Source organism: Lutjanus erythropterus, chromosome 19, assembly GCF_056507025.1.
Source record: "Lutjanus erythropterus isolate fLutEry1 chromosome 19, fLutEry1.hap2, whole genome shotgun sequence".
NCBI classification, from domain to species: domain Eukaryota; kingdom Metazoa; phylum Chordata; class Actinopteri; order Lutjaniformes; family Lutjanidae; genus Lutjanus; species Lutjanus erythropterus.
The window spans coordinates 22,977,137-23,004,410 of NC_139335.1; the positions used below are offsets into that span (position 1 = coordinate 22,977,137).

At 39.6% G+C, this 27,274-nt stretch overlaps 4 protein-coding genes across 4 annotated transcripts; 1 reads left to right on the plus strand and 3 right to left on the minus strand.

Annotated features, from left to right (window-relative positions):
• Window positions 1-889: 889 nt before the first annotated feature.
• LOC146309858 (SUMO-conjugating enzyme UBC9-like) lies at window positions 890-6,790 on the minus strand. The gene is made up of 7 exons (XM_084744185.1): window positions 6,455-6,790; window positions 6,117-6,202; window positions 5,501-5,584; window positions 3,807-3,879; window positions 3,088-3,197; window positions 2,788-2,867; window positions 890-2,382 (listed from the first exon to the last, which is right to left on the minus strand). Exons 2-7 carry the CDS (start codon window positions 6,180-6,182, stop codon window positions 2,319-2,321), a joined length of 477 nt encoding a protein of 158 aa, XP_084600311.1. The 5' UTR covers window positions 6,183-6,202; window positions 6,455-6,790; the 3' UTR covers window positions 890-2,318.
• Window positions 6,791-9,197: 2,407 nt separating this feature from the next.
• On the minus strand, window positions 9,198-11,457 carry LOC146309859 (3-mercaptopyruvate sulfurtransferase-like). Its single transcript, XM_084745078.1, has 2 exons — window positions 10,762-11,457; window positions 9,198-9,657 (listed from the first exon to the last, which is right to left on the minus strand). Exons 1-2 carry the CDS (start codon window positions 11,348-11,350, stop codon window positions 9,359-9,361), a joined length of 888 nt encoding a protein of 295 aa, XP_084601204.1. The 5' UTR covers window positions 11,351-11,457; the 3' UTR covers window positions 9,198-9,358.
• Window positions 11,458-13,296: 1,839 nt separating this feature from the next.
• On the minus strand, window positions 13,297-15,076 carry LOC146309860 (3-mercaptopyruvate sulfurtransferase-like). The gene is made up of 2 exons (XM_084744174.1): window positions 14,457-15,076; window positions 13,297-13,676 (listed from the first exon to the last, which is right to left on the minus strand). The coding sequence occupies exons 1-2, from the start codon at window positions 15,040-15,042 to the stop codon at window positions 13,381-13,383; spliced, it is 882 nt and encodes a 293-aa protein (XP_084600300.1). The 5' UTR covers window positions 15,043-15,076; the 3' UTR covers window positions 13,297-13,380.
• Window positions 15,077-19,990: 4,914 nt separating this feature from the next.
• Window positions 19,991-25,842, plus strand: LOC146309861 (uncharacterized). Its single transcript, XM_084744950.1, has 3 exons — window positions 19,991-20,466; window positions 20,693-21,097; window positions 21,444-25,842. Exons 1-3 carry the CDS (start codon window positions 20,014-20,016, stop codon window positions 25,341-25,343), a joined length of 4,758 nt encoding a protein of 1,585 aa, XP_084601076.1. The 5' UTR covers window positions 19,991-20,013; the 3' UTR covers window positions 25,344-25,842.
• Window positions 25,843-27,274: the final 1,432 nt, after the last annotated feature.

Consider the following 27,274-nt stretch of genomic DNA (forward strand, 5'->3'; position numbering starts at 1 on the left):
GCCGTCAGCAAAGGAATCACAGACGTTTCGTTTCAGCGATGTTTCAACATTTGGAAAGTTTGACAGGCGTAGCAACAGTAACTAGGGAGGGCGCTGCTTAGCAAAGGGTCAATTCAGAATGAGTGTTTATTTACAAAAAACAAATTATCAGTTCTTGTCCTCGCAATGTATGAAAACGAGCCTAAAAGCATCTCTTTTTATTAAGTTTTCCAGTGTCAGAACTTTTTTGGTATTGGGGTAATTACTTTTTATGTTTTTATGTTATTTCACTGCTGGGACTTTGCCCGTAGTTACAGAAACACAAATTCTTTGAGTTATGGCCAAAATCATGTTTTGTGAGGTCAAGGCCTAATCAGTTCATTATTATTAATGTCTCGTGTTCTGCTGACACATTTATTAAATATCAGCGTTTCGGTCAGGTAGAAATAGATTTCTATCTGGCTGATGATGCACTCAGCAGTTTCAGGTGTTGATCAAACTGAAAATTTAGGCAGTTTCTATGTTTGTATATATGCGGAAATATTAAGATGCTGCCAGCATACCTGATGAAGGGTGTTTAGACCGAAATGTCTATATTTAACGTCAGCAAAAAGCGAGACTGTGCTGGAATTTCTCTCATGTTTTAAATTGAAAGAAATTCACTCAAGGCTAAAGGAGAAACTTGCACCACAAAGTTGATTTGATACGTGACTTACTGTGGCATTCGAAATGCAAGTTATGATTTATCAGTTTTTTGAGACCCTCCAACCCCAAAATTAAGATTTTGTTGCTTCTGTGGTGAGCTCAGGTCTCCTAAATTGGAGCTCTCTTGTAATCTTAACACTTAACTTTGCCCATGAAAAACTCCAGTTATGTTGGAAAAAAAAAATAACAGAAAAAAACCCAAACATTTTTTGCTCTTTTATTCAACTTTATTTCACAATTTTTATGCCATTTAATGTGTTCTTTGTTATAATACCACACACAAATGTCAACTGGCTAAAACAATATAAAACATAACTTCCACAATTCTTCATTATTTATATTATGTACATGCACTCACATATTCAGAGGCAAAAAAATCTCAGGCCTTCATTTACTCTCAAGTGCACTTTCTATCTGTCTTCCTTGCTGGTTGAGAGGCCATTCCAATGAGGATCCTTCAGCTTCTGTTGGCCAGGTCGACTTAAAGATTTAACAGCTTTTTGATTTGTACAGGTCTGTATTCATTTTGAAAGTACTGTGGCATAAAATGACTCAGAGTGTGATGGTATGCTATTTCTAACCGGTCGAGAGCCAAAACAAACACACAGCAGCAGTTTTTTTGGTTACTTTCACAATGAAACTTTTCCTTAAACTAAAGAGCTTTTGGGGAAGCAGATGACATGCTGGTGTTGAATGTGCATGAAGTTCGTCACCGTCACTGAAAAATAATTTCACTGCCAGTTGGATTCGCAAAAAGAATCTTAACACTAAGGTTAGCTTAGCTCCACTGCAACAATTGATGATTTAAACTCACTGGTGGAAGCAAAACTCTGACCCATGTGCCCCATTTTTCACATGCTCCCTTCTCTGAGGTGGACAGATCACCACTTCCTGCCTATGTAAGTGCCAGGTTTAGATTCAACCGATGAACAAGCGCCAGGATTGTCTTTTACCTGAATTTAACGTGTTGACTGTAGTTTTTTGATGCTTTTCTGGAAACTGGGATGTGATGGATATGTGATAGGAGCAAAACAAGAAATCAGGAGCACAATGGGAGGACTGGCTTCCATTGCTTTGTCCCAGTTCATGCCCATATTCATGAATCACTATCTACAATACTTGTGGGATTTGACAGTTTGATTAAAAATTGGGAAGTTTAGAATAAGTGAAATCTCCTCCTCTGCCACAACCGCCAGAACATTACACAGAGAGTGGTTTGGACATGAAATCTTATTTCTACAGCTCTGTTGATACATTAGCGTGATTTACAGTATTAATGGAGGCATGAGTGAGCTTAGTAGCACTCATGACAAGTCTGGAGATATGGATTATACAAGAGTTACAAATAGCAAAGGTCGTGTTGACGGCAGAGTTCTAGGATCATCAGCTATGCATTCAAAATGCATAAATATTTCTTGAAGACAGGAAAACTTATGATCTTATTGAACTTTTGTTGTTTGAAAAAGAAAGAAAGAAAGAAAAGAAAAACAGGCTCACTTGTCACCTGTGTAGTAGTATAATAATACTCAAAACTGGATTCTTATTGGAGTGGTCCTTCAGGTGCTGCCTGCCTCCTGTTTGTAACCTCCATCTGTTCAGGCTGCTCAGGCGGGATAGAGGCCAGCTTTTGCTCTCTATGTGGGGGCAAACTTCTTGGCCTGTGCCCTTACCCGCTTCTCATAGTCCATCCTGTTCTGACTGAAACACAAAAACACAAAGAGATGAGGACATTTTTAACACTGCTATAGCTGTCCATGTCAAAGATAACAAATCAGTGCATAAAATACTGAAAGCACAGGAAACACTTCTTTCAAAGGTGATAAAGGTCACTGTAATCACACATCCAACCCACTCTTGTGAATGCAGTATCTCAGGAACGGTAGGAGGGAATTTCTTCAAATGTGATATAAACATCCACTTGAACTCAGTGATGAAGTGATTATATTTTGGTAGTCAAAGGTCACTGGAAATATTCTTTTCAGGTTGACTGGTGAAGATGTGCTCTCTTCTAGTTTGTGTTATGACTTGCCTCTTGTCTTTTGCCCCGACAACTCATGAGCTTCAAATTAAAGTACAACAAGTCATCAAAGCACACAAATTTACCAGTAAATTGTGTAAGCCTCCGCTTGTGCTGGGTCTTGAATGTTGGGCTCGTTCAGCAGCTCCTGGATACCCAACAGGATCTGAAAACACAGTCAACAATCCTCCAGTCAGTCTACAGTAAGTCTGACAGTCTGTTAGCTTATTTGAACACTGACTGGCTGTGAATTATTTTTATCCCTTCTAGATACACACAATACAAACTTTCACTTGTATATGAACTAATAATAAACAAGTTTATAACTAAACCAACAACTTCCACAGTTGGTAAGAGAGACACTGTGGATAAGTGAATGTTCTTACCTGTTTGATGGTGATGGCGGGCCTCCAGTCTTTGTCCTCCTCCAGGATCGACAGACACACGGTGCCGGATGGGTAGACATTTGGGTGGAATATAGGTGGCTCAAACTTGCCTGGGTGGAAATCATTGAGAACTCAGAATTTTAAAGCTTGAATCTAGCCTGACAAAGGACAAACAAAGATTTCTATTACATAGTACAATTTTGACATTGTATAAAACCATCATTACCTGAAGTTTTTCACTCACTGTCTCTAAAACACAAAAGGATCTGTGAAAATGCTGTCATTGTGTAGTTTTTCTCCAAGATAAATAGTAAAAATTTTCCTCACCAGGCTTAATAAGGTTTTAATTAAATAATGGAACAGTAGCACTGCACCATGATGTTCTCATTTAACTTTACCAGATATGGTATTTATTATATACAAATTATTATTAAATTTTAGTACCAACACCAGTGAATTCTAGGATAGACCGTTGGATGTTACACCCCTGAATGACATGTTAAACAATTTGCCCTGTGTGTAACATTTTAAAGTTATTGGATATGGATCACACAAATATATATATTTACAGATACTGGCATCTTTTTTTTCAGGTTCAAGGTGGTGTACTGACTGAACCGGGTATATCCCAAATTTACGGAGCTTTTATTTTGAGTAGACAGCTGCATGGAAATGTCGGCCCTTCAACAAAGAATGAAACCTTGTGGCGTGGTACTCACATTTGGGTGGTGAGGAAGGGTAGTCATCTTTGAACAGCATTCTGAGTTTGTAGAGTCCTCCCTCCCACAAGGTCTAATGAAAGAATGAAGAAGTAATGACTGCTTCAGTAAATTCACTCAGGAAACATAAGGGGATATCAAACAGTTGCAAAGGACTAAAGTAACAATATCAGAGTAATTGAAACGTATCTAAATGTGGAGTCACAGTAAAAAGATCATGGGACATTTTTCACACAGCAAAAATCACAAGGAGTCTCCAAGGCTTTGTCTGCTGAGGTTGGCAAACCTAGATGAACATGTTCAGATCACAATTTACACTAAAACCTGCATACAAAACTATTTAACACAGTAGGCTACTTAGCAGGCCACACCACTGTGACCTGAATGAACCATTATTACTCTTTATGTGAGGATGAGTTTGTAAAAGCCTACTCTGTTGGGTTGTTACAGAAAGAAATTGTTTAAAGAAAAAAATTGGGAATCACTGTTATAACATAGATCAAATACATAATGTTAGTATTTTTATATTTTAACATTTATTCCAATTGGACAACACAGTAGTTTAAAGCTACTACAGGGAACTTTCACTGGGCTCACTGGGCTGTTCTCTGCTACCGGTGCCTTCAGGCTCATGAGGCTCAGGGATAATTTCTTATTTTAAAACATTTGGTTGCACCAGCCTCACAGGACTTTGAACTCTTTTCTCTCTGTTTTTCAGCACCACCTTTATGTTTTGTCTCTTACTGTTTGTCCATCTTGTTCCACTCTACCATTTATCCAAGAGTTGCCAATTTGGAGAAATGGGACAGGATCACGACCCAGGTAAAGTCAGAATGGACTTGATCAAAAGTTACTGTATGGGGGAGAGAGGCTGACAAATGTAATACCAACTGCAGCCAATTTGCCTGGGCCATTCAGCCACACAGCACTTCTTTATTTTTATTTAAGCTGCACCTGGGGGTATTCAAAAATATGTTTATTTTGCATTGCCATCTGCCCCATAGGAAAACTTTATGTTGTTTTAGTGTAGATCTAGCAGGAAGTGGGCAATAACTTGCCTTCATCATTTGGCATAATTACAGTAGTAATGTTTTTTTCAAGTCATATGGTCTCGTCGTTATTACAAATGCACGAACCAGAGATTAAGAAATAAGTAATAGTATGTGTTGCTTAACATGCAGAATCACCTACAGCGTACCATAATAACATAAAACAGTCCAGTCACAATATGTCCATTATAATAATCATAGGGATGCACAATAAATATTTCTATTAATATCTAATTTGACAGATATGTCGAAGCATTCAATTTAAATTATTAAGCAAAATGCTCTATAAAAAGTTGAGTATAATTAAGTTTTTTGATGTACTTTACTGGCAAAGATAAATGAAAATTTAAAGAGTCAAAACTGGTCTTTGTTTTTGTTGTAACAGTGCTGTAAAAAACAAAACAAACAAAAAAAACCACAAACCTTGCATCCCTAAATAATTGCACATGGTTTGGGCATTAGTTTACAAACAATAAGGCTTGCTAATAAATATGTTTTAGTGTGGCATAAACGCACAGTGTGCAAAGGTATTTCTAAATTCTTGTTGTAATTCTTCATTCTGCCGCTCATACTGACTACACATGGGAGTAGTAGGTCCACTTTGACATGCAACGGTAACTGACACTGTGCCGGGGGGTAACTTACTCCTTTCTTCCCTGGAATGGCACATTCCCAGTTCATCAGATTCATGGTTCCATCAGGATTCTTGGTAGGAACAGCGACAAAACCCTGTGTGGTTTACAACGGACACAAAACATCACTGAGCAACCTGAGTCCAAGTTTGCTTAATTGTAGAAATTGGTAATTGCACATTATGGTAAAAACATCATACTGAGAATTTTCTGACAGATATTGCAACATGATTCACGATTAGTGGGAATGATCATTTTTACATCACATTTTCATCTTCACTGAAAAAAAACCCACATTAAAACCATGATGAGACATTTATTGGGGTCTGTATCAAACAAACATGTTTTCTTATATTTAGATTTAGATTTGGAGGCCAGTAGATGACTGCAGCACTTCATTATAATGTGATGTTTTCACACAGTGTTCCTTTATGAAAAACTGCATCTTCTGCAATTTGGATACGGCACTTGGCCATATTAAAATATCGATAATATTTTTAATTAACTGTGCAGCCCCACTTAATCGTACTTCATGTCAGTAGCACTCATTGGTTTTTAGGACATAAATCTATGAAATCCAAGAGACACGGGACAAAAACTTGATAGTAAATAAGGATCAATAAGCTTACAAATGGGTGATCTTTTCTCCAGGCTTTGCGCTCCTGGGACAGTCTGCTAAGAGCGATGCCAGACATTGTTGCTCATCAACGCCTCCCTGTGGAAAAACAACCCAAAACAGATTAATTATTGAATTCCAAGCTGCCCAGAGACTAGTGATGTAGCGTCATATATTTCTTCTGAAAATTTCAGTACATGTTAGTAGATACCGCCGACACTGATTTACGTTATTTGTTTATGCAACCGTCACAACTGACAAGGTTAATTTAGCCATATTACAATCACCTAAATAGGAATAAAATCTACCACACTAACAAACCACACATGGCATTCTTACTAGTGAACTTACCTCTTAGTTTATTTAGCTAAATATCGGAATTACGTGGGTTTGAGGACTAACGTTAGCTTGGTTGCTTTGCTAATGCTAACGTTACTGCTATGTTGACGGCGACCGAAAAAAACACACCCTTCGACGTTAAAAAGCAGAACTACTGGGCCAGTTAGAGCGTCAGAGACTAAACCGAATGGCACTTCGATTTCATTAACATGCCCCAAACACTCCGACCAACATATACTGGTGTTATTTTTGACAATTTTAGCACAGTTGTGTAAAACAATGTGGCTCGTAATACCGTTTCGACAGCTAGCCTATTGCAAGAAAGGACCCCAATTTGTTTATTTCGTGAGGACCTTCAGGCAGTTTACGGGACAACCGAGTGACACACGTCAGAGGTGGTCGGCCATCTTTGTTGTGGCATACATGCTGGGGAGTACGCGCCTTCGGATCATTCGGTCATTTTGAGTCGTGTCCTTTATATGAATCACCTTTCTGAATCTCCTCTTTTCAGTTGCTTATTTTTTCACATTAACTTGTCTAACATTTCTAGTAGATGGACTGTGTACGGTTTCCATGGGCACTATTATTACATAACATTTGAGTAGATACCACAGCATACAATTACCACTAAATTTTAAGACTGGTGCTAAGATAATCCTTTATTATTTAGGAGAATTTGGGGAAAAGACAAACTTAAAGTCAGTAATGAAAAATCTTCTTTCTTTCTTAAACAACATACAGTGGTGTGATAATGGCTACAGTTGGCAATTTTATATTTAACAAGAGTCATTTAATTCAGCTGCGATTTGTATAGTTATATGTATAGTTTGTGAATTTTATAGATCATCGATGAAACTGAGAGAAGGGCAGGACTCAGAGAAAATATCACACTTGCATCTGCAGCTTCATCACCACAGACAGTGTTGTGTATTTATCAAAAAACAGTGGTTAGGCTACTGATATTTCAGAACCATGGTCGAAGCCACAGATTCTGTCATAAATCTCAGTCAGACAACGGATCAGTGAGTCATTCAGATTAGACGAACATATTCAAGTAAACAACCTCTAGGGGATCGAAATAGGGGATGACTGGTTAACAAGGGGGATGCACTTTGATCATTTTGCAAATGAGGGTGGCACTCCCCTAATATTGCCAACTGGTCACAATGTAGGGACCTACAATTAGTTGTGGTAAAGGATTCAGAAAAACACAATGCAAAAATATATATATATCATCCACCTCAAATAAATACTGCAATACCTTTTTCCAAACACCTTGCCAGACTGTCTAAAATCACTAGCACCTACACTGTTCAGTATCTTAGCATAGCTAAGTTTGCTCCGCTCATGAATATACAGAATGGGTTGATTTACACTTTGTAGGAAGTGCTTAAACCAAAATTCTTGACAGTTTATACAATCACATTATGCATGAGTGAAAATGACTTGTGAGTCAGCTGGTGAGGGTCAGAGACTTAACAGACACTGATAAAGCTGCAGTCAGTCACAGAGTGGGAGATTTTATTTATTTGAAGCAATATGCTGCCCTGCAGATACAAAGTCCACAGCTTAAGAAGAATTGTTCAAAAAAAGTTGATCGTTCTCTTTTGCCCAGTGGTAATGCTCTTTTGTTCTGGTCTCTACAATCTTCTTTTTACCTCAATGGAACATAGCAACAGCTGACATCATAAACAATGCTTAAGATATCTCATTACTCGCTATGTTTTATAGTTAAAAGATGACAATGGCATATTGCTTGCAACAAGACAATGATACAGGTTGGAAAAGTGCACATCTTTCACTGCAATCTTCTAAGCCACTCTCAAAATGAGACCCTTGGTCAGTAATTTCTAAATTCTTTTTCACAATAACAGGCATTTACAATCCCATGTGAGCTAAACACTGTGCATTGCACAGATGCACACTGCACAAGCAAGGCATAACAAAAGCTGAAATACAGAAAGTTTGTTCTGAAAATCGGGCATCTTGCCAGACACCTCAAATCAAGCACAGGAACCGGACTGAACTGGTTTTGATTTCCTCTGCGTCAGCATCCCAATTTTTTTTTTTTTTTTTTTTTTACGTGTTGCGTCTCAGCAAAAGCTGCAGTCTTTTTGTGGGCCTGCAATCACTCACTTTTTCAGAAGTTAATTTTTTTTTTCTTCAACATGCAACTTTGCAACAAATAAAATTGTCATGAAGTGTAAATACAATAGCAGAACATTTTTCTGACTTGCATTAAAGTCCGCATGGAAGCAAAGGACTAAAATTGTTTCCTTGAATTCCGTGGATTACAAGGGAGACTTAAATGATCAATATTTCCTTTTGTCAATAATTTTTTGTCCGTCTGTGTTCCATGGACCTCCAACATGCTAAATATTAACATTTCTGGTTACTGAATAAAGGAGTTTTTCTACATGTCATGAGAAAAACATATTTTAGAGGGAAATGACACCTTAATCCGTATACAGTATAAGAAAATACAAGGACTTCAAGTATCCATTTATTGTAACATTTGTAAAATAATTCATCAATATACCCACATGACCTTCTTCTTTTAAGACAAACGTCCCCTGTCTTCAATCCACTGAACCTTCTTTAATGAGACCCATAACTGTACCATTTTAAAAACACTGAGAAATAATAGTGTATCAGCAAAAAGAAACAAAACCTTCATTTCATTTCAGGACAGTGTAAACTTTGCTAAAGTATACAACTTTCTTGTAAGAGAACGTTATAGAAGATGCATAGTGTAGAGATTTTCTGCTGAAACTTGTAACTGCAAAGTTAGTAACTAGGTTTCATAATAAGCTTACTGTGCATAGCCGTATACAGCTTGTACTATCTTTTAGCATTAGTACAAAGTACACTATGAGTTATAGTGTTTTCCATAGTTCACAGCCTTTTCTTTTTTATTCAGACCTTCTTTTCCTCTCCCTCTGTGATTATGTGCTCTGGAGATGCCCTTTTAAACCATTCAGACCAGGAACCATCATAAACACACACCCCAGGATGCCCGAGCAGGTGAGCAGCTAGAACCACATGACACGCTGTGACACCAGACCCACAGGAGGCCCAGAGCGGTTGCTTCAGGTCCACCCCGGCCTCTTGGAACAGTCTGGACAGACCCTCAGTATCCAGCTCTTTCCCAGAGGCGTCCATGAAAGAGGTGAACGGCATGTTGATGGCACCTGGGTAATGGCCCGGCAGTGTGTCTGTGGGGGTGACACAGAAGAGTGAGATTGACACAAGCTTGACATTGTGCTTGTTAACTGTTGTGAACAAAACCATATGTTTGAGATGGCACAGCAGTAACTTCTTACACAATCAACCTATCAGTACTAATTTTGATTAATAATCACAAGACCACAAAATGTAAATAATGGCAAATTATATTCATTACATATTAAAGTGTTGTTTATATTAACATTGATTATTAATATTGTTTATATTACTGATGAATTTGTCAGTCATTTTTTCAGTTAATCAAGTAGTTGTTTGGTTTATTATGTCAGAAAATGGTGAAAACTGATGATAAGTTCAAAGGCCAAGGAGAAGTCCAGAGTTATTACAGTTGTATGTTTTTTCTTTTCTTTTTTTTTTATTATTGTTTTTCATTTTTGTTTTCAATTCCGTTTTGTTTCAGGTCATTTCCAGAGTGGGTTTGCTGTTTAATTTAGTTTTTATTAGTTTCAGTTTTAGTTTTTTTCCATGATAATATGAAGGATATTTGTCAGGGTCAATATTTACGAAGTTCAGAACATGTATACAATACAATACAAGCAACACTTTGTGATATGCAACAATGCATCCTCATGCTGGTTGTGTTGACTAATGTGATATTTTCTGTATTTTTTTTTTTTATTTCATTTTAATTTAGTTTAGTTTGATTTCAGTAAACTAAAAAGTTTTTCACACCTACTTTTAGTCTTTAGTTTTAGTTAAGTGCACATGGTGACATCATCAAGTGTCCTCTGTCCACAACCCAAAGATGTCCAGTTCATTAACCTAGAGGACTAAAGAAACCAGAGACATTTCACATTTGCGAAGCTTAAATCAGATAATTTCGGCATTTTTTCTTTTTAAAAAAATGACTCATGACTGATTCATTGACTTTCAAAATAGCTGGTGATTCATGTTAACAGTTGACAATTAATCGCTAAATTGATTAGTCACAACCAGAGATGTATTGATATTTTCCTTAATTCATTAATAATCAAAAATACTGTGTACTATTTTCATGCAGCAGCCTACATTTTAAATCTGTGCACAGTAAAGAAAAGAAGTTCTTGGACATGTCTCTTTAAAAAGTTGCTCACCGTCTCGGGGCTCCGGCTCAGTGCCCCTGAACCTCCCTGCTGACCTGGCGTCCACAGTCTGGATCTTTCCGGTCCTGATGTTCTCCAGCACGTCTTCGTAGGTCTTCACCCACGACTCATTCACAGCCGCCGTGAAGTCTCTGTGCTCCGGCTTGGAGTGCTCTGATGTGACGGGATAGCCACCAGCCAGCCAGTTCTTCATGCCGCCGTCCAGCACCGACACCAGGCTGTGTCCGAACAGGCGGAACATCCACCACACCCGGGGCGCGCTGAACGAGCCGAAGTCGCTGGTGTCGTACACAACTACGTGCGTGTCGCTGCCGATGCCCAGCTCTCCTACATACTGGGAGAAGTGGCTGGAAGTTGGCAGCATGTGATCAAACGCAGAGCTCTGGTCGCAGCACTCGTCTATGTCAAAGAACGAGGAGCCCGGGATGTGCCTCTGCGCAAATTCAGCTCTCGGGTCGCGTTTGGTTTTCGGCAGGTACCACGAAGTGTCCAGAATGCGAAGCTTAGGACCGACGAGGTTGTTTCTGACAGCGTTTGCCAGCCACTGACCTGACACCAGAGCCCGGGTCTGAGCCGCCATGACGAGGCGCTGAAATACGAGATCCGAGCGCTAGAGGGAAATGTTGCAACACGAAAGGACAACATGGAAAGTTAAACATTTGTGAACACCACTGCTGAACTTTGGATATTCAACACATACACCCAGTAAAATATAAATAAAATATGAAATGTTCATTTTTTTCTAAGTAAATATTTAAATATATATATACAGGTGTTTTCTAAATTTGAATTTTTTTTATTTATTTTTTTTTTTTTAAGATTACGTTATTTGGAATCTAGCTAAAACGGTAAGACAAAAACATTAACATTGTCTCCTAGCTAAAGTAAAAAAAAAAAAAATCGTTATATTGTTTGTTAGTACTCTTGAAAAAGTGGACAAAACGTTCATTGTTTGCTATATCTAATAATAATAAAAAAAAAGTTGTCTTGCCTCTTTAGCCGCGGCCTCAGCTGAGAATCATTTTGCTCAATCCAGTCATTTTAAATGTTAAACCTCCCCAAGTTTTAAGTTAATACTTGGACTTTACAGTTTTGGTGCAACAGAATTAAATTTAAAGGGATAGTTCACCCAAAAATTAACCATTAGCACCTCTATATGCCACACCTGACAGGTGGATGGATTATCTTGGCTAAAGAGAGGTGCTCCCTAACACAGATTTTAACAAATTTGAGAACAAAAATCAGGAAAAATAAACCTTTCGTGTGCATCAAAATAGTTTTGACTTCAACCCATAAAAGATGGAAGGCACAAAGTTTATATATTTGTTGGGTATACAAATACCAAAGCAGGATGCACATGTTCTTTTGTTTGCTTTTAATAAGAAGCCATGTTATAACATCAAAATAGACTAAATTCATTCAAAATCACATATCAAAATTCATTTGGACCAAAATAGTTGCATTCCTGAATTCCATAAGTGCTGCATTTAGAAAACTGGATTTACAAAGTTGTCCAAGGCACATAGTTATGAACTGCACGTCCACTAAAGCCCCAGCAGGTTGCACCATATAGATACATTTCTACAAAAGCCTACAGAGGGCAGGCACTGGAGCAGAGGAACACTTTCCACATTCAACATTTAGTTGGACTCCTGACCTCACAGCAGCTAGAAAACAAAATATAAAGTTTTTCTCATAGATTAGTACTTAAATGATGGTGGAAAAGGCTTGTAAAGAATCCCAGACAGAAACAACAAGAGCACAAAACACCTTGGTCAAAAAAAGAGAATGGAAATTTTATCACCATTGTCACAAGGTCTTACATGCTGAGAATACTAAATTTGCTGCAAAATGTCAAAAAATGCTCGAAAGTGGGCACGGAGCTGAGAAGGGGGGGTGAGGCAGGAGTTGCTTGGTGAGGCTGGCCGCCCTCCTCTGATTAGAAGGCATTAACATTCTTTTTCAATATAAATTTCATGACCTAGATAAATCCCCTGGCATTTGTCCTGCAAGGTCCAGGGCTGATTTATAACAGTAGATGGTGTGTTGGGCTGTTGTCAGCCCATAAAATGCAGATTTTTTTTATCTGGTAAGAAATGTCAATATTAATAGCAGCATTGACTGGGGCTGAACCATTCAGAAAAAAAAATCTAATTGAGATTTTTTGGCGAATATTGCAATTGTGATTATTTACAATATTAGAGGGAATGATATTTTTACATCATTATTATCATTTTCATTTGAAAATATATTAAAATGACAATGGCATGATTTTTGCAGGGATCTGTGCCAAAAAATGAAAGACTGAAGAATATGATGTGTAGGCCAGAATATCTCTCAAAGACTGTATTATTTAATTTAAAATTTAAAACAAATATTGCACTGCCAGCAATTTGAAAATTGCAGTAGGCCATATTGCAATTATGACTAATTGTTCAGCCCTAGTATTAATATGTTTCATCACATTACAGTTGTAATATTTGGTCTACAGCTAAAAAAGTGTGCAGCACCTCTATAAGGTATAAGGTGTAACAGGAAGAATCAGTGATTTGGTGAATCAGTGTGTCACATTAAGTGATTTGTTTAATGCTGATTACTGTAACATCCTCCTCACAGCTTGCTCTTGGCCTCCGAGACAATGTGCTCTGGTGGAGCCTTGGTGAACCACTCATACCAGGATCCGTCGTACACAGACGCCCCAGGGGCACCACACAGATGGGCAGCCAGCACCATGTGACAGGCGGTCACACCGGAGCCACAGGATCCACAGACCGGCTTGTTCAGGTCCACCTGTGACTTCTCAAAGAACCTCTTCAGCTGCTCTGCGGGGAGCATCATGCCGTCGTCGTCGACAAACTCGAAGAAAGGCATGCATTTGGAGCCAGGGATGTGACCTGGTTGGACACCTGTGGGACAGTGCCAAAGCAGTTTACCTTCTGCACACACCTGTAGTACAGTAAAGTAAATGATAAAGAAGGATTGATATATTTGCCTATCACAGCCATATCAACCAATATTAGTATCGGCATATATTGTCCGATATGTGCCAATATGAAAACTTTTTTTTAACAGAGCATAATGCAGATTGTTTTTATTTGTTAGCTTTATAGGCCGCATTTTGCATATATTTGCTATTTTTTTCTTTTTTCATGATTATATACGTATATTTACTAGTTTACTCTATTTGTGTTTTTTAATCAATAGATATTTGATTGATGATTGATTGAATGACTGATTGACACTTATTTTATTTATCATTTTGAACAATAATCATTGTCATTTAACTGTAAAATATTCTGCCTCCATTACACTACACTAGTGACCACTTTTGAGGGATCATTGCAATCACTGTGTGTTTATTCATATATATTCCATATTCTGTATATTCTGTATAAAGTGGAATATATCAATATAGTAAGTTTTTTACTCACCAATATCGGTGTCGGCTTAATTATCAGTGGTTATTAAATAACAACAAAGAATAAAGATAATGTTCATGCTTAGTGTTGGGCTGTAATGTCTATAAAATGTCAAAAATAGTGAAAATGTCCATCAACTAAAGATACTCTGTTTCATATGAAATAGAGCAGGACATTTGACTGAAAAGAAAACAAACTCCAACAATATCAACAATGATCGATCAATCAATATTTGAGTGCAAATGTTAAGTGTAAAAGTAGAGTTACCCTCTCTTGGTTCTGGTTCTTTGCCGCGGAACCTTGCGTGCGGTCTCACGTCCACCACCTGGAAGTCCTGCTTCGAGATGTTGTCTGTGATTTCCTCGAACGACTTCACCCAGGACGGGTTGTTTATGGAGGCTCTGAAGCGGGCTGGTTCAGGCCTGCTGTACGCGCTTGACACTGGATGACCCTGTCTCACCCAGTTCCTGAAACCCCCGTTCAGCACCGACACCTGAGGGTGGCCAAAGAAGCGGAACATCCACCAGACCCTGGTGCAGGAAAAAGCCCCATAATCACTGGCGTCGTAAACAACCACATGGCTGTCATTCCCAATGCCCAAGTTCCCCACGTAATCTGCGAAAAACTTCTCTGTCGGGAGCATATGATCGAACCTGGAGGTCCTGTCCGAGCACTCGTCGATGTCGAAGAACGACGCCCCCGGGATGTGAGACCGTGCAAACTCCTTCTTACTGTCTCGATTCATCATCGGCAGGTACCAGGACGTGTCCAGGATCCGCAAACGCGGTCCCACAAGATTGCGTTTGACCATGTTTGCAAGCCATTTTGTGGACACCAGAGCTTCCACACCCATGTTTACACCAGGATGAAATGCAAGTACATGATCTATGCCCAACTTTTTGCCCACTGGGCAAAGAAGAGTCGGTACATTACCCCCACCACCTGGTGGGGAGTGTGGATAACATAATAATATTAAATGATAGATAGACAGACAGACAGACAGATAGATAGATAGATAGATAGATAGATAGATAGATAGATAGATAATACGTGATGTAGGGTAGACTGGGAGCTTTTGCAACAGGGGACAGTTTCAACAAGTCTTATTCCACCAAAAACTAAGGGCCAATCCCAATACCACCCCTTGGCCCTACCACTTGACCCTACCCCTTTATTTTGCACGTGCCCATGAAGGGTAGTGTGTCCCTTTTCTTTCTGGGATTGAGGGAAAGTGGACATCTAGCCCTCCAAATGGCCCTCCAAAACAAGTGTTTTCAGATGCAGACTCCAAATGGAGTGGGAGAAGAAAATACCCTGAATGCATTGTGAAGGGAGGCTGAGAAATTAATCATGGTTCACAATAGCTCACAATAGTAAGTAAAATGTCATTAATAACCATGCAAAAGTGTTGATTTAATGTAGATGCACGTGGATATGTGATTGTATCGCTATGACAAGCGTTTCAGAAAAGTCGCCATTCACGTGTGAGAAAACAAATGTGCAAGCAACGTTTTGACTGTAACGTCAGTTATCTCCATGTGACATATATGAAGTTTGAATATTTTCAAGCAGCATTGCTTGTATACTTCTCTGCTACTATTATGATGTTATCAGTGTGGGGTGGAAATTTCTCTCATTACAGTGAAACAGCTGACATGGTAATCATCTGTCATGACAAGTTTTCTCCTGCAACTTTGGTCAGATGTGTCGCTATAATAACATTAGTTGATTTTGGTTGTCATTATAATAAGAATGCATCAGGCTCTAATATAAAATACTACTATACTGTAATGTTAAAATCATGTTGTAACATTTCAGGGACTCCTGAGCAGACCAGGCGCCGCATAAGGTTCAGGGCAGACAATGAGGAGCAGTTCACCAAGAAGAAATAGGCTGCTAAACAGGTTTGGGAGTGAGTGACCAGACAGTTACACTTTCTCACTAATGTATAAATTTATGATTCTTATAACCAGGATGTAACTAATTATTTTTATCTGTCACAGGACCCTGTTCAAACAACCGGGCCTTGAGGGCGAGTTTACCTCACAGCTGGTGTCAAAAAAGTGGGAGAACTTCAAAAAGATATATAAGGTAAAGGGCAGTGGTGTACATAGGGAAAAAACTGCTGCATAACAGTTAATACTACTACTACTACTACTACTACTACTACTAATAATAATAATAATAATAATAAGTGGTTATATGTAAAACATCTTTCTTCTGATCCAAAGTAATGGTGTTATTATTTTTTACAACATTCGGTTATGCGTTGTTGTTTTTTTGTTGTTGTTGTTTTTGTTTGTTTGTTTGTTTGTTTTTTTGTTTTTTTGTTTTTAAATTGTAGGAGCTGAAAACTCCCAAGACAGGTTCAGGGACTGAGCAGGGACATGTCAGTTTAATGATGTGCAATAATTGTTCACTGTTTTTTGTTCTGTTCACACTGTTTGTGCATGTGTGTGTGTATGGATAGATAGATAGATAGATAGATAGATAGATAGATAGATAGATAGATAGATAGATAGATAGAGTTATAAAGTATAGATATTTTGTAAAGTTTAATGATGCAATTTTTGGTTCAAATAAATAAAAATAAATAGCCAATGGTGATGGTGTTGTTAACTTTCGTAGGTCACATAAGGGCACCAGTAATTGAGGCCGTTTCATAACCTGTTAAAAACTGCTTGTCGTAGCTTTAAAAGCAGCTGAAAACAAGCCATCGCTGCCGTCTTACTTCCACATGCAAAAGTGCGACAGAAAGAGAGACAGACTGTGCGGTCTGGAGTGAGAGAGAGGGGAGGCAAGAAACTGAATTGCTTAATTGGAGTCACTGCTTCTATATTACAGACAAACCCTTGTGTTTGTAGTCCCACAAAGTTTTCCACCCATTGACTGTTCAGCCATCCTGCCAACTGGTCAGATCTCAGAGAAATTTCCATATTGAGGTAAGCTGCTGTTTTTATTTTAAATATGTGTAAATTGAAGAAATGATGGATTTATACCGGTGTCAGGTATCAGCACTCAAGGAAAGCTCAAGGTTAAGGCTTGTTATTTTTGTAATGTAGTTTAGAAAAGTTAAGAAAAATTGATAAAGAAATACCAAAATTCAAATGAAAAAAATTGACTGTCATTTTAATATATATATATATATATATATATATATATATATATATATTTTTTTTTTGTCAGTTTTTGGGGTGATTTTTTTATCTTGAGAACAGTTTTAAAATGGAGAAGAGCCATGAACACAAATGATGCATTAGTATTACTGTCTTTATAATTATAAACAGTAATGTTATTTCATTGGAGAATAAATTTCTTTTATACAAGAAAATGACTTGAGTGATTGAAAACTGACATTAAAAAACTTTATGTTTTCTAAATTTAATTTCAAACACTTAAATACAAGACAAAAATAAGAAAGTAAAAAGCAAAGACACAAAAATGTATCAGACAGAAGACAGGATGACTATAATGACACCTGAGATTTATTAATATTGCATAATAACATTTTGAACAGTCTCTTTCCAGAAACAATGTCCTGTTTCAGTGAGACTATGGCAGACTATTTGAAAAGACGTAGAAAATTTTCTTAAATGCAAATTGTTGACAGTCTTTTCTGTGGCTTTTCCTGAGCAGTGAATTTTCTTCTCTGAAAAGAACAGAACCAAAAGTTATAACAGGCATGATCTGCATGGCTTGACTTCACTGGAGTAAAGTGAGAAAATATGTTTCTGTAATTTGGTGAATTGACCCTTTAAGGTGAGAACGTTCAACATACAGAAAAAAAAAAGTTGAAATCTGGGAATGCATTTTTGCGCTTTGTTCATTTTGACTGGTTTGACTGAGGGATTGACAACAATTTCAACGTCCATATGAATCTCATGGAGTGTATATATGGATTCACATTCTTTGAGGATACTGGTCTCGTGATTCCAAACAGCTGGCATTGTGTGGATGACTTGAACTGATGAGACAAATAAGAAGAAATCTAATTTTCGAGAGAAGCATTCCCTTGACCACCAGCAACAACATGTCAAGTTTTGTGCGCAGGAGTGGGGAAAAGGAAGTAACTGTTTTCACGTGTAAGCAGATGAGCTTAGTTATCAGTCATTAGGCTGCCAGGGGGTATTGTCTCTAATGGAAGTAAAATCTGGATGCATTCCATTGCATCCAGATTAATACACAAAGAGAGCTGTGTTAGACTAAGCAGTACCTTTACCAGAAATCAGATAATTGATTTATTGGTTCCACTAATGTGAGCAAGGTTGGACATCATGTGAAGGAAATGTACAGTAAAGGGCAATAAGACAGGGCACATGTTGTGTGACGTATTGCACATGTATTGTTGATATCTCGCAATTTGACAGTTTGTGTGTGTGTGTTTGTGTGTTAGTGTGTTTGTGTTTGTCCAAGGCCTTAGGTGTAGTTTGTGAGTAAAACTTGACACTACATGTTTAAAGCTATGCTAGCAGCACTGTGAGGTTTTATGCACAGTTATTTGTTACTAGGCACTAAACAATAAGCACATTTGAGGCCGATGGAAATGCTGTTAGTTTTGGAGTTATAAGAGTATAAGTACTGGACAAATAAAAATCTTGATCTGATGATGGCACTAAATGAAAAGTTAATTTATCACCAACGTTCAGTTCATCCTGAGGACAACAGGAGTGACTGTAAATGTCTTGTATTTGTTGAGACATTTAAAGAAAACAACAACAATAATAACAAAAACAGCAACAACAACAAACCCTAAAAAACAAAAATGTCAGCCTCATGATGTTATCAGAGGAAATGTCAGTGGATCACAGGAGAATTAAAACTCATACTTCAGTTCCACTGCAGCGGTGCACAGTCTGACAGACCAAATCTGCCATTTGTAGAGCCTGTAGCAGTATAGATTTAGAGATCTAGGCTCCAAACATTATGTCAGTAAAGATGATTGAATTTTTCTCTTTACTTCGCTAGCAGCTCTAATAGGCTGTAGCATCAATTTGATGCTTTGCAGGCACATCAATTGCATTGCCAATGAATATTAGATTAGAAAATACAACACTGGCCGCCACCTCTGGACTTCTGTCCAAATACAGAGACATAATTTTGTTGGTTGAACAGATAAAATCATGGTGTCTTTGTGCTCCTCTTGTCACCGTCCTTGTACATACATACACTTCACATGCACATGCATGGTTTTGTCCTTCTGTGTTCTTCATACGCGTCTAACATTACTGCATCTACAATGCATAGTCCAAACCTCAGATTCTCAAACTGTAGTACTAGTACTACTGGTGATACTAGAGCTCCCTCTGATGGCAAAGGAATCTCCTAAACTTTTTAAAATGAAATAATTTTTGAAAATGGATTATCAAAATACCACCATGTTTTAAATGAAAATATTTAAATTATGAGATCACTAAAATTTAATTTAAAATAAGTTTTGTCCTTCCTGTAATATTTTTGTTTGAATATCAGTTGTTAGGTAGACACATTATGCAAACAGTGCATGCATATGTCATCACTGATTAGTTACGAGCTAAATTGTGATAGCAGTAAGACGCTTCTTTACTGTGAAGGCTGTGACTGACAACAGTCACACATAAATGATCCTATTATTAGGAATAAACCTGCCTCATGTGTAACTGTCCATAGCTAAATGGAGCCAACCTACGCTACTGCATTTTAATGTTGGTCATAATGGTGGTAGTTGGAGAGTCAAATATTTTCTGAAGTGGTACATAGCGTAAAAAGTTTGAGAAACACCGGTCAAACAAAGTACCTAACATCACCATTTTTTCCTCTTTTCTCCTTCTCTATCAAGCCTATCCACATGAACACGATGACCCTTCTTAACTACCCAGTTCCAGAGCTGGATGTTACCTTGAAAGAAGTGAGCCGTGTCCTGCAGCTCACCTTGAGTCCTGACCTTTACCCTGAGTTCAAAAGTATTGTGGACCAGCAGATGGAACTCCTTCAAGAGGCCCAACAAAAATTAGCAACCATTGCTGCAGGCCAAGAGAATTGGGTGACAGAGCAGTTCAAGAGAGGTCTGCTGTCTTGTGCTGACCCCCTGCCCACCTCAACAGCCCTCCCTCTTGTTCTTCTTCCTTCCCAAGCAAAGAAATGTACCCAGCTAGGAAGGGCGGCTGCTCTGCTCTGGGCGGCAGCAAAGCTCCACAGTGAGCCCTTGTTACTGGAGGGCAATGTGCCAATGGAGCGCACACAGCAGTCTGAGGTGTTCGCTGCCAGCCGGATTCCTGGCAGGAGTCAAGATGAGATTAAGGTGAGATTACTTGCAGGACACAATTGGTAAGATTGATCAGAGTGCTCCCTTAACACTGTTTGAGTGAAAACTCAGGGTTTTAAGTTTTCACTGTTGGATGTGGTTACAGAGGCTTGAAACTTTCAATCAGAAAGGGCAGCAAGGACAGCTTTTCAACCTGATGTTATATTATTCTTTGAGTGTTCTGAGAAATTTCTGATCTGTAGCTTTGTTATTTCATTTCCAGCTCTACCCAGATAGCCTACATGCTATCATCACTTGTGCTGGGGGAGTGTTCCCTGTTGACATAATGTGGCGTCCCAGCACTGGTGGCCCGGTCTCCGCTCGATCATTCATTGACATCTACAACCAGCTAGCGCAGGTGATGGATCAACCCAGGGCAGGAAAACACAATGATCCCTCTACTATCTGCAGCCTCTCAGCACTGGAGCGCAAAGCCTGGGCTAATACAAGAGAAGAGATCCTGATGCAAGGAGGGGATGCAGCAGCATCACTGGAGCTGATGGAGAGCGCTATACTGACACTTTGTCTGGAGGAGTGTAACGCACCATCTGAGCTGGCTGATATCCTCAATGCAGTGAGGCTGGGAGGAGGAGGAGGAGACAGTCCATGTCTGAGATACTATGACAAGGTATTGGATAAGGATTTTAAACCAGCTTCAACTCATTCAAACTCGCTCTGTCCATTATACAGCTCAACATTTACACACACATTATCACATGATTGAGTGATTAAGTAATCGATGCTGATCTGATTAAGTAATTGAGTTACACTCTCAAAGCAAAAGTGGAAATTAACAAGCTGTTAAAATGTTTTTGACATATTCATTTTTTTAAGTAAAGAATATATAATTTCACATTCAAACAGTGAAAAAGAAATCAGCATGTTTTTGGTGTTATTAATGGTGGTTACAAATGCTCACAAATTTCAAATGGACAAAAAAACAAACCCATCTTTATTTTTCTATTTTTTGGCAGGTGATGAACCTGGTGGTGTTCCAGGACAGCACTGCCGGGGTGGTGTTTGAACACAGCGCTGTGGATGGGATGGTGGCTGTGCTTATGACTGAACTTGTGTACAATCTATCAGAAACTGCTGACCTAAACCTAACTCATACTGACACAGAAAATGTGAATGGGTCTGTTAAAGTAAACAGTCTTAATTCTCTTTGTCCAGCTTCCCTAACATTCCCCTTACAAGGCATAAGTACCCCCAAACTGAGCCCTGACTTAAAAGCAACACACCCAGTTCTCAGTTTTGATGTGCCCTCCTATCCTGATGTGTTTTCGACTCTCAGAGGGCAGCGAGGCTTGTATGATGCTTGGATCAACTTCTCTTTGCAGCTTTCCCTGAGGCAAACTCTTGGTGAATCTGCTGCCAATCACATGCTCGTCACACCTACCCATATGCGCCACTACAAACATGGCCGATGTGATCCTACATACTCACTCACCATGCATTCTCGCAAGTTAGTAGATGCCTTGGCATCAGGCATTGGTCCAGATAATACAATCCAGTACACTACTGATCTCCTACACTTGTTCCATGTTGCATTTCTGGAGCATAAGAGCCTCATCAAAAACACCAAAAGTGGTCAAGGAGTTGGTCCCCACTTAGCTGCCCTGCGTCGATCATTGCCATTTGACAACCCACTGAAGAAGTTTTTGGACCCCTTTGGATGTCCATCTGTGTACCTCACAGGTACAGATCTGATGGAGGGTGTGGAATGTGGAGTAGGGAATGTTTATGCCCAAGATCAGCTTGCCGTGTCCTACCTTGGGAGGAGAGACAAGGTTCGAATTGTACTTAACGGGAAAGGGAGCTTTGCTTTGGTGCTGCAGAAGCTTCAAGAAAGCCTGAAGAAAAACATGAAATTAGTGTTGCTTTTAGCTGTTCGATATGCCATTGCAAATCAAATGGGAGCCCTGGAGTGTCTACTGCAACAGGGTGAAAAAGACAAAATGAATGGAGAGACATGTCACTGTCCAAAGAGCCCAAACAATGGAAACAACTCTGCTGACTCCACTTCTGGCCCAGACTATACGCTGCTGATCCATGGTGGCGCTGGAGAAGAGATGATGCTGAACACTGAAGTGACTGCGGTTATTGAGTTTGCTCTACAGACAGCCTTAAACCTTGGAGCCCAAGTGCTTCAACAAGGTGGCAGGAGTCTGGATGCAGTTCAGAGGTCAGTGGAAGCCCTGGAGGACTGCTTCCTGTTTAATGCAGGTAAAGGCTCAGTATTCAACAAAGATGGCAAAAATGAAATGGAAGCAACCATTGTAGATGGCAGTCTAATGAGGTCTGGATCTGTTGCTTGTGTGCAAAGTGTGAAGAATCCAGTAAAAGCAGCCAGATTTGTCATGGAGAAAAGCTCTCATTCCCTCATTGTGGGAGATGGGGCTGAAGAGTTTCTGCAGGGGTTGAAGGAGAATGAGAAGCCAGTTGGGCCAGAGTATTTCTACACTGATTTACGTTACAGAGAGTTAACTGCAAAGGTCAGTGGTGGAAATACCTCAAAAAACAATCATCCTCAGACAGTTGGAGCTGTGGCTTTGGATTGTTGGCATGGATTGGCTGCTGCATCCTCCACAGGTGGGTTAGTAGGAAAGCTGAAAGGGCGAGTTGGGGATACAGCAGTAGTAGGGGCAGGAGTATATGCTGATGACAAGGTAGCTATCACATGCTCCGGTGATGGAGATGTATTTCTGAGGCACACAGTTGCACAGAAAATAGCCAGTCTCTACCATCACAAAAGCTATAGCCTTAGGCAGGCATGTAGGGAAGTGATGGATGAAAATCTGAACGGGATCTGTGCAGGGATCATTGCTGTGGATGTTGAAGGTGATGCCATCATTGAAACAAATGCTGGCGTGATATTTGTGGCTTCAATGGTAGATGGCATTTCACGAGTAGAGATCCTGAGGCCCCTGAAGAGCTTTTCTAATGTAATCTGGGAAACAGATGAACTGGTTGCCTACCTTAATCCCAACCCCTGGATCCCTGGGTCAACCATTCTGACTAGAAAAACTCTTAGCGGGGCAAGCAGCATCTTCGAACTTGCTACACCTGATTTTGTGGCTATGCTACAAGGAGCAAGATCTGTGTCAAGCTTGCTATGTGAGCGACTAGGAGTGCAGCGCTGTGCCTTGGTTTTCAATCCAACTCCTGATCAGCCAGCACAAATCAGAGTGCTCCCACTTCATGGCCTAGAGCCAAAATGGCAGCCCCATCTTGCCCCTGAAGAAGAATTCAACACTTACGACCCTGGCTACTGCACCTCAAAAAGTGGCCCACGCTGGGAAGATGAAGCACTGACCCAGGTTCAAGCCAAGATTAGAAACGGACTGCCAACACCAAATGCACCCTCTTGCTTTGACTTCCTTGGAGATGCTTCCAGTGATAACCTGTTCAGTCGTATTGTACGTGGAGAGCAGCAACAGTGGAGAGTGTGGGAAGACAGTGAGCATGTTGCTTTCCTGACACCATACCCAAACTCTCCTGGACTAACTGTTGTGGTGCCACGCAAACCACTGTCCAGTGACATCTTCAAACTAGAGGAAGCTGATTACAAAGCACTGATCTCAGCTACTTACAAAGTTGCCAATCTGCTGGAAGAGGGGATGAGAGCTCGAGGCATTGCACTGATCTTTGAGGGCTTTGAGATTGACTATGCTCATGCCAAGCTGATCCCTCTGTTACCTTCACCAGATGGCACTAAACCTGCAGAGCTGCAACCAGAATGCTTCCAAAACTACCCTGGATATGTGTCCTCACTGGATGGCCCAGCTGCTGACCCAGAGGCCCTCAAAGACATCCACTCCAAAATTACCCAGTGCAAGCCGCCTCGTTCATGGGAAGACCCTCAGTCTCACTCCACACTTTCCATCAAGAGCCAATGGTATCGCAATCTGTTCCAGATTCAAGACACTCTTTTCCACAGCACAGTGGAATACTTCCACAGTTCCTGCCACTACTCCTATGCTCTGACCCCACTCACCACAGACACCATCTCCTCGCCAATGGGACTGGGATCTGACTCAGAGCCAGTTTCTGTTAACCTGCTGGGCAACGACATCTACCTGGCTGACTCAATGCAGTTTGTACTTGAATACTTCCTTCGTTTCCAAGAGAACCTGCCAGGGACATACTACATATCTCCCAGCTTTAGAGGAGAAGATCCTGATGCCACACACTTGAATCAGTTCTACCACGTGGAGTGTGAACTGTTGGGTGACATGGACACTGCCATGTCTATAGCAGAGGGATACTTGGCTCATCTTACCAAGACTATGTTGAAGAAACACTCTGATATGATCCTTAACACTGCTGGGGCCCTTACACATGTCACTGCCATGCTGAGAAAGCTGGATGGAAAGACCCCACTCCCAAGAGTCCCTTTAGACCAGGCCATTCCCATGATGCCCTCTGCCGACTGCTTAGAGTGGGTCCAAGATGGCCAGCCCCAGTTTGGCAGAAAGCTAACACGCAAAGGAGAGCGGGTGTTGATAGAAAAATATGGCGGTGCTGTTTGGCTGACTGAGATGGACCATCTAGGAGTCCCCTTCTATCAGGCATATGTTGAGGGCACTGGACGGGGCAAAGCCAAAGCTGCTGACCTTCTCCTGGGGCTGGGTGAGACTGTGGGTCTTGGTGAACGCCATTCCACTCCTGAGTTGGTACAGGAGGCCCTCAGGCACCATGCAGTGCCAGAGCAGTCTTACAAATGGTACATTAACATGCGGCAAGAGAAACCACTCCTCACCAGTGGATGGGGCATGGGGACAGAGCGCTACTTGTGTTGGCTGCTTCAGCACGATGATGTCAGAGATATACATATCATTCCTAGGATGAAAGGAATGAAGTACATGCCCTGATCATAAGATCTCCACAGATTATCAGGACATTAGATGTTCTATGCTTGTAATAATAGGGCCAAAGAGGAATATACAATATATATTTAAATGATAAAGTCACCTCAATGATCCAAACTTTCGGACTTTCATCCTCACCAGTGTTTCTTGCTGTATCCATGGCTAGAAAAAGTCCTCACAGCTTAGTCCTCTGACTTTTGTACCTTTCAGTGTAAAATGTTTCTGAAAACCCTGTATTTTGGTGCTCAATTGCAAAAGAGAAAATTAAATATATGTCATGTCTTAGTGTAAGACCTTATTTACAGTGGTGACAAAATAATCAGTTAAAGGATACAAAATGTATGAATAGGTTAAGATTATCTAAAGGTAAGGTAAAGGAACACATTAAAATTCTTTGAAATGTTGTTTTATCTTTTATGTAAGCAAATCCTTTTTGTTGTTGTTCAATATATTTTGTTTTATTACTGTAACACTATGTATGTGAAGAATTTTGTGAAAGTCATACTGTTGTGTATCATTTGTCTTTTTATTGAATAATGTCTCTTTAAACAGAATCAGTGAGGTCAGTGGGACCCGTTCCAAGAAACCTTTGTTCACAAAGTGAAAAATATAACTAAATGTGATGGCATGAGTATGAGATTGGTAAAGAGATTTATTACAGTCCTTTGCCATCAGACTCCAAAGACAACAAGCTTATTTTACAATGTATATAAACTATTTAAAGGTTTTACTTAAAGGTATATTTTGGACGATTTTAAGTGGGGTTGTATGAGGTACATATCCAGTCAACAGAGAGGAGCACCAGTATGGAAGCTGAGCAATGTACTACTGCGAACAGCGTCAACAACAAAATATATTCTTGCCACTTAAAAGGAGGTCCACCTAAAAAAATCAATTTAACTTAAAGTGTATGCTACATTTAGAATATTCTGACCGCTTTACCTTGCCATTAGACAGCCTTTTCCGATGAGAAATGCCATTATATTATCCAAATATCGCTCTCTCTCAGTTGATCAGAGTCCTGTTGCAAAATTAGTGATTTTATCTCAAATCACAAAGGAGATGCTGGTCTTCCACAGCCGTTAACTATTTATTTGTGCTATATTGTGACTTCTCTGATCTGAACTAACCATTTAAGACAGAGAAGTCACACAATAAAACAAACTAACCAATTGAGACAGCAGTACAACAGCAACTCCAATGTTCTGCAAGGTAAAATGACTGATTTCACTAATGGAGTCTGGTCAGTTTGAATAGAGTGATATTTAACTTATATGGAGGTTTCCCACCTGAAAGGGCAGTCTGGTGGCTGGCTGGCTGGCTTGCAAGACAAAGCAATGAAAATATTTTAATATTTTATATAGCATTCAATTAATTCTTTTTGGCAGCCCTTTTTTTAGGTGTCTAAAATATGTTTTCCTGTTGACCCTCTCCATACCCGTACATTGCTAAGCTTCCTACACTGGGACTCCGACTGCTTATGCAAACTGTGTGTCAACCACCATCTTTTGCAGATAATACACTGACTATGGATAAGTACCACATACAAAAAACCCACTTCAAATAATCCAAGCTATCCCTTTAACAGCCCCTGAAAATATGGTTTTTGCTGACCTCCAGTGGTTTAATTTCTCACCTTGCTGTAGTGATGTACAGGTATACTCCAGGACCGTGTGACAGAGACGGCAGTGAAACTACTTGATCAGCCTGATTTTAAATTTCTCCTTTAAAATGACAACTTACCTGATTGACCAGTGTCAATCTGTTGTTTAGGCTGTAACACCTCATCAGTTTGTCACTCTGGCATATATTTAAGCAATGAATCGATGGTTGAAGGGTGCTACCACAGTACAGCGTGTCTGTTGATTAAATGCTCAGATCATAAGTGTTTCACACAAATATAATGTTCTGGGCTAAATTACAATCTTCCAGTG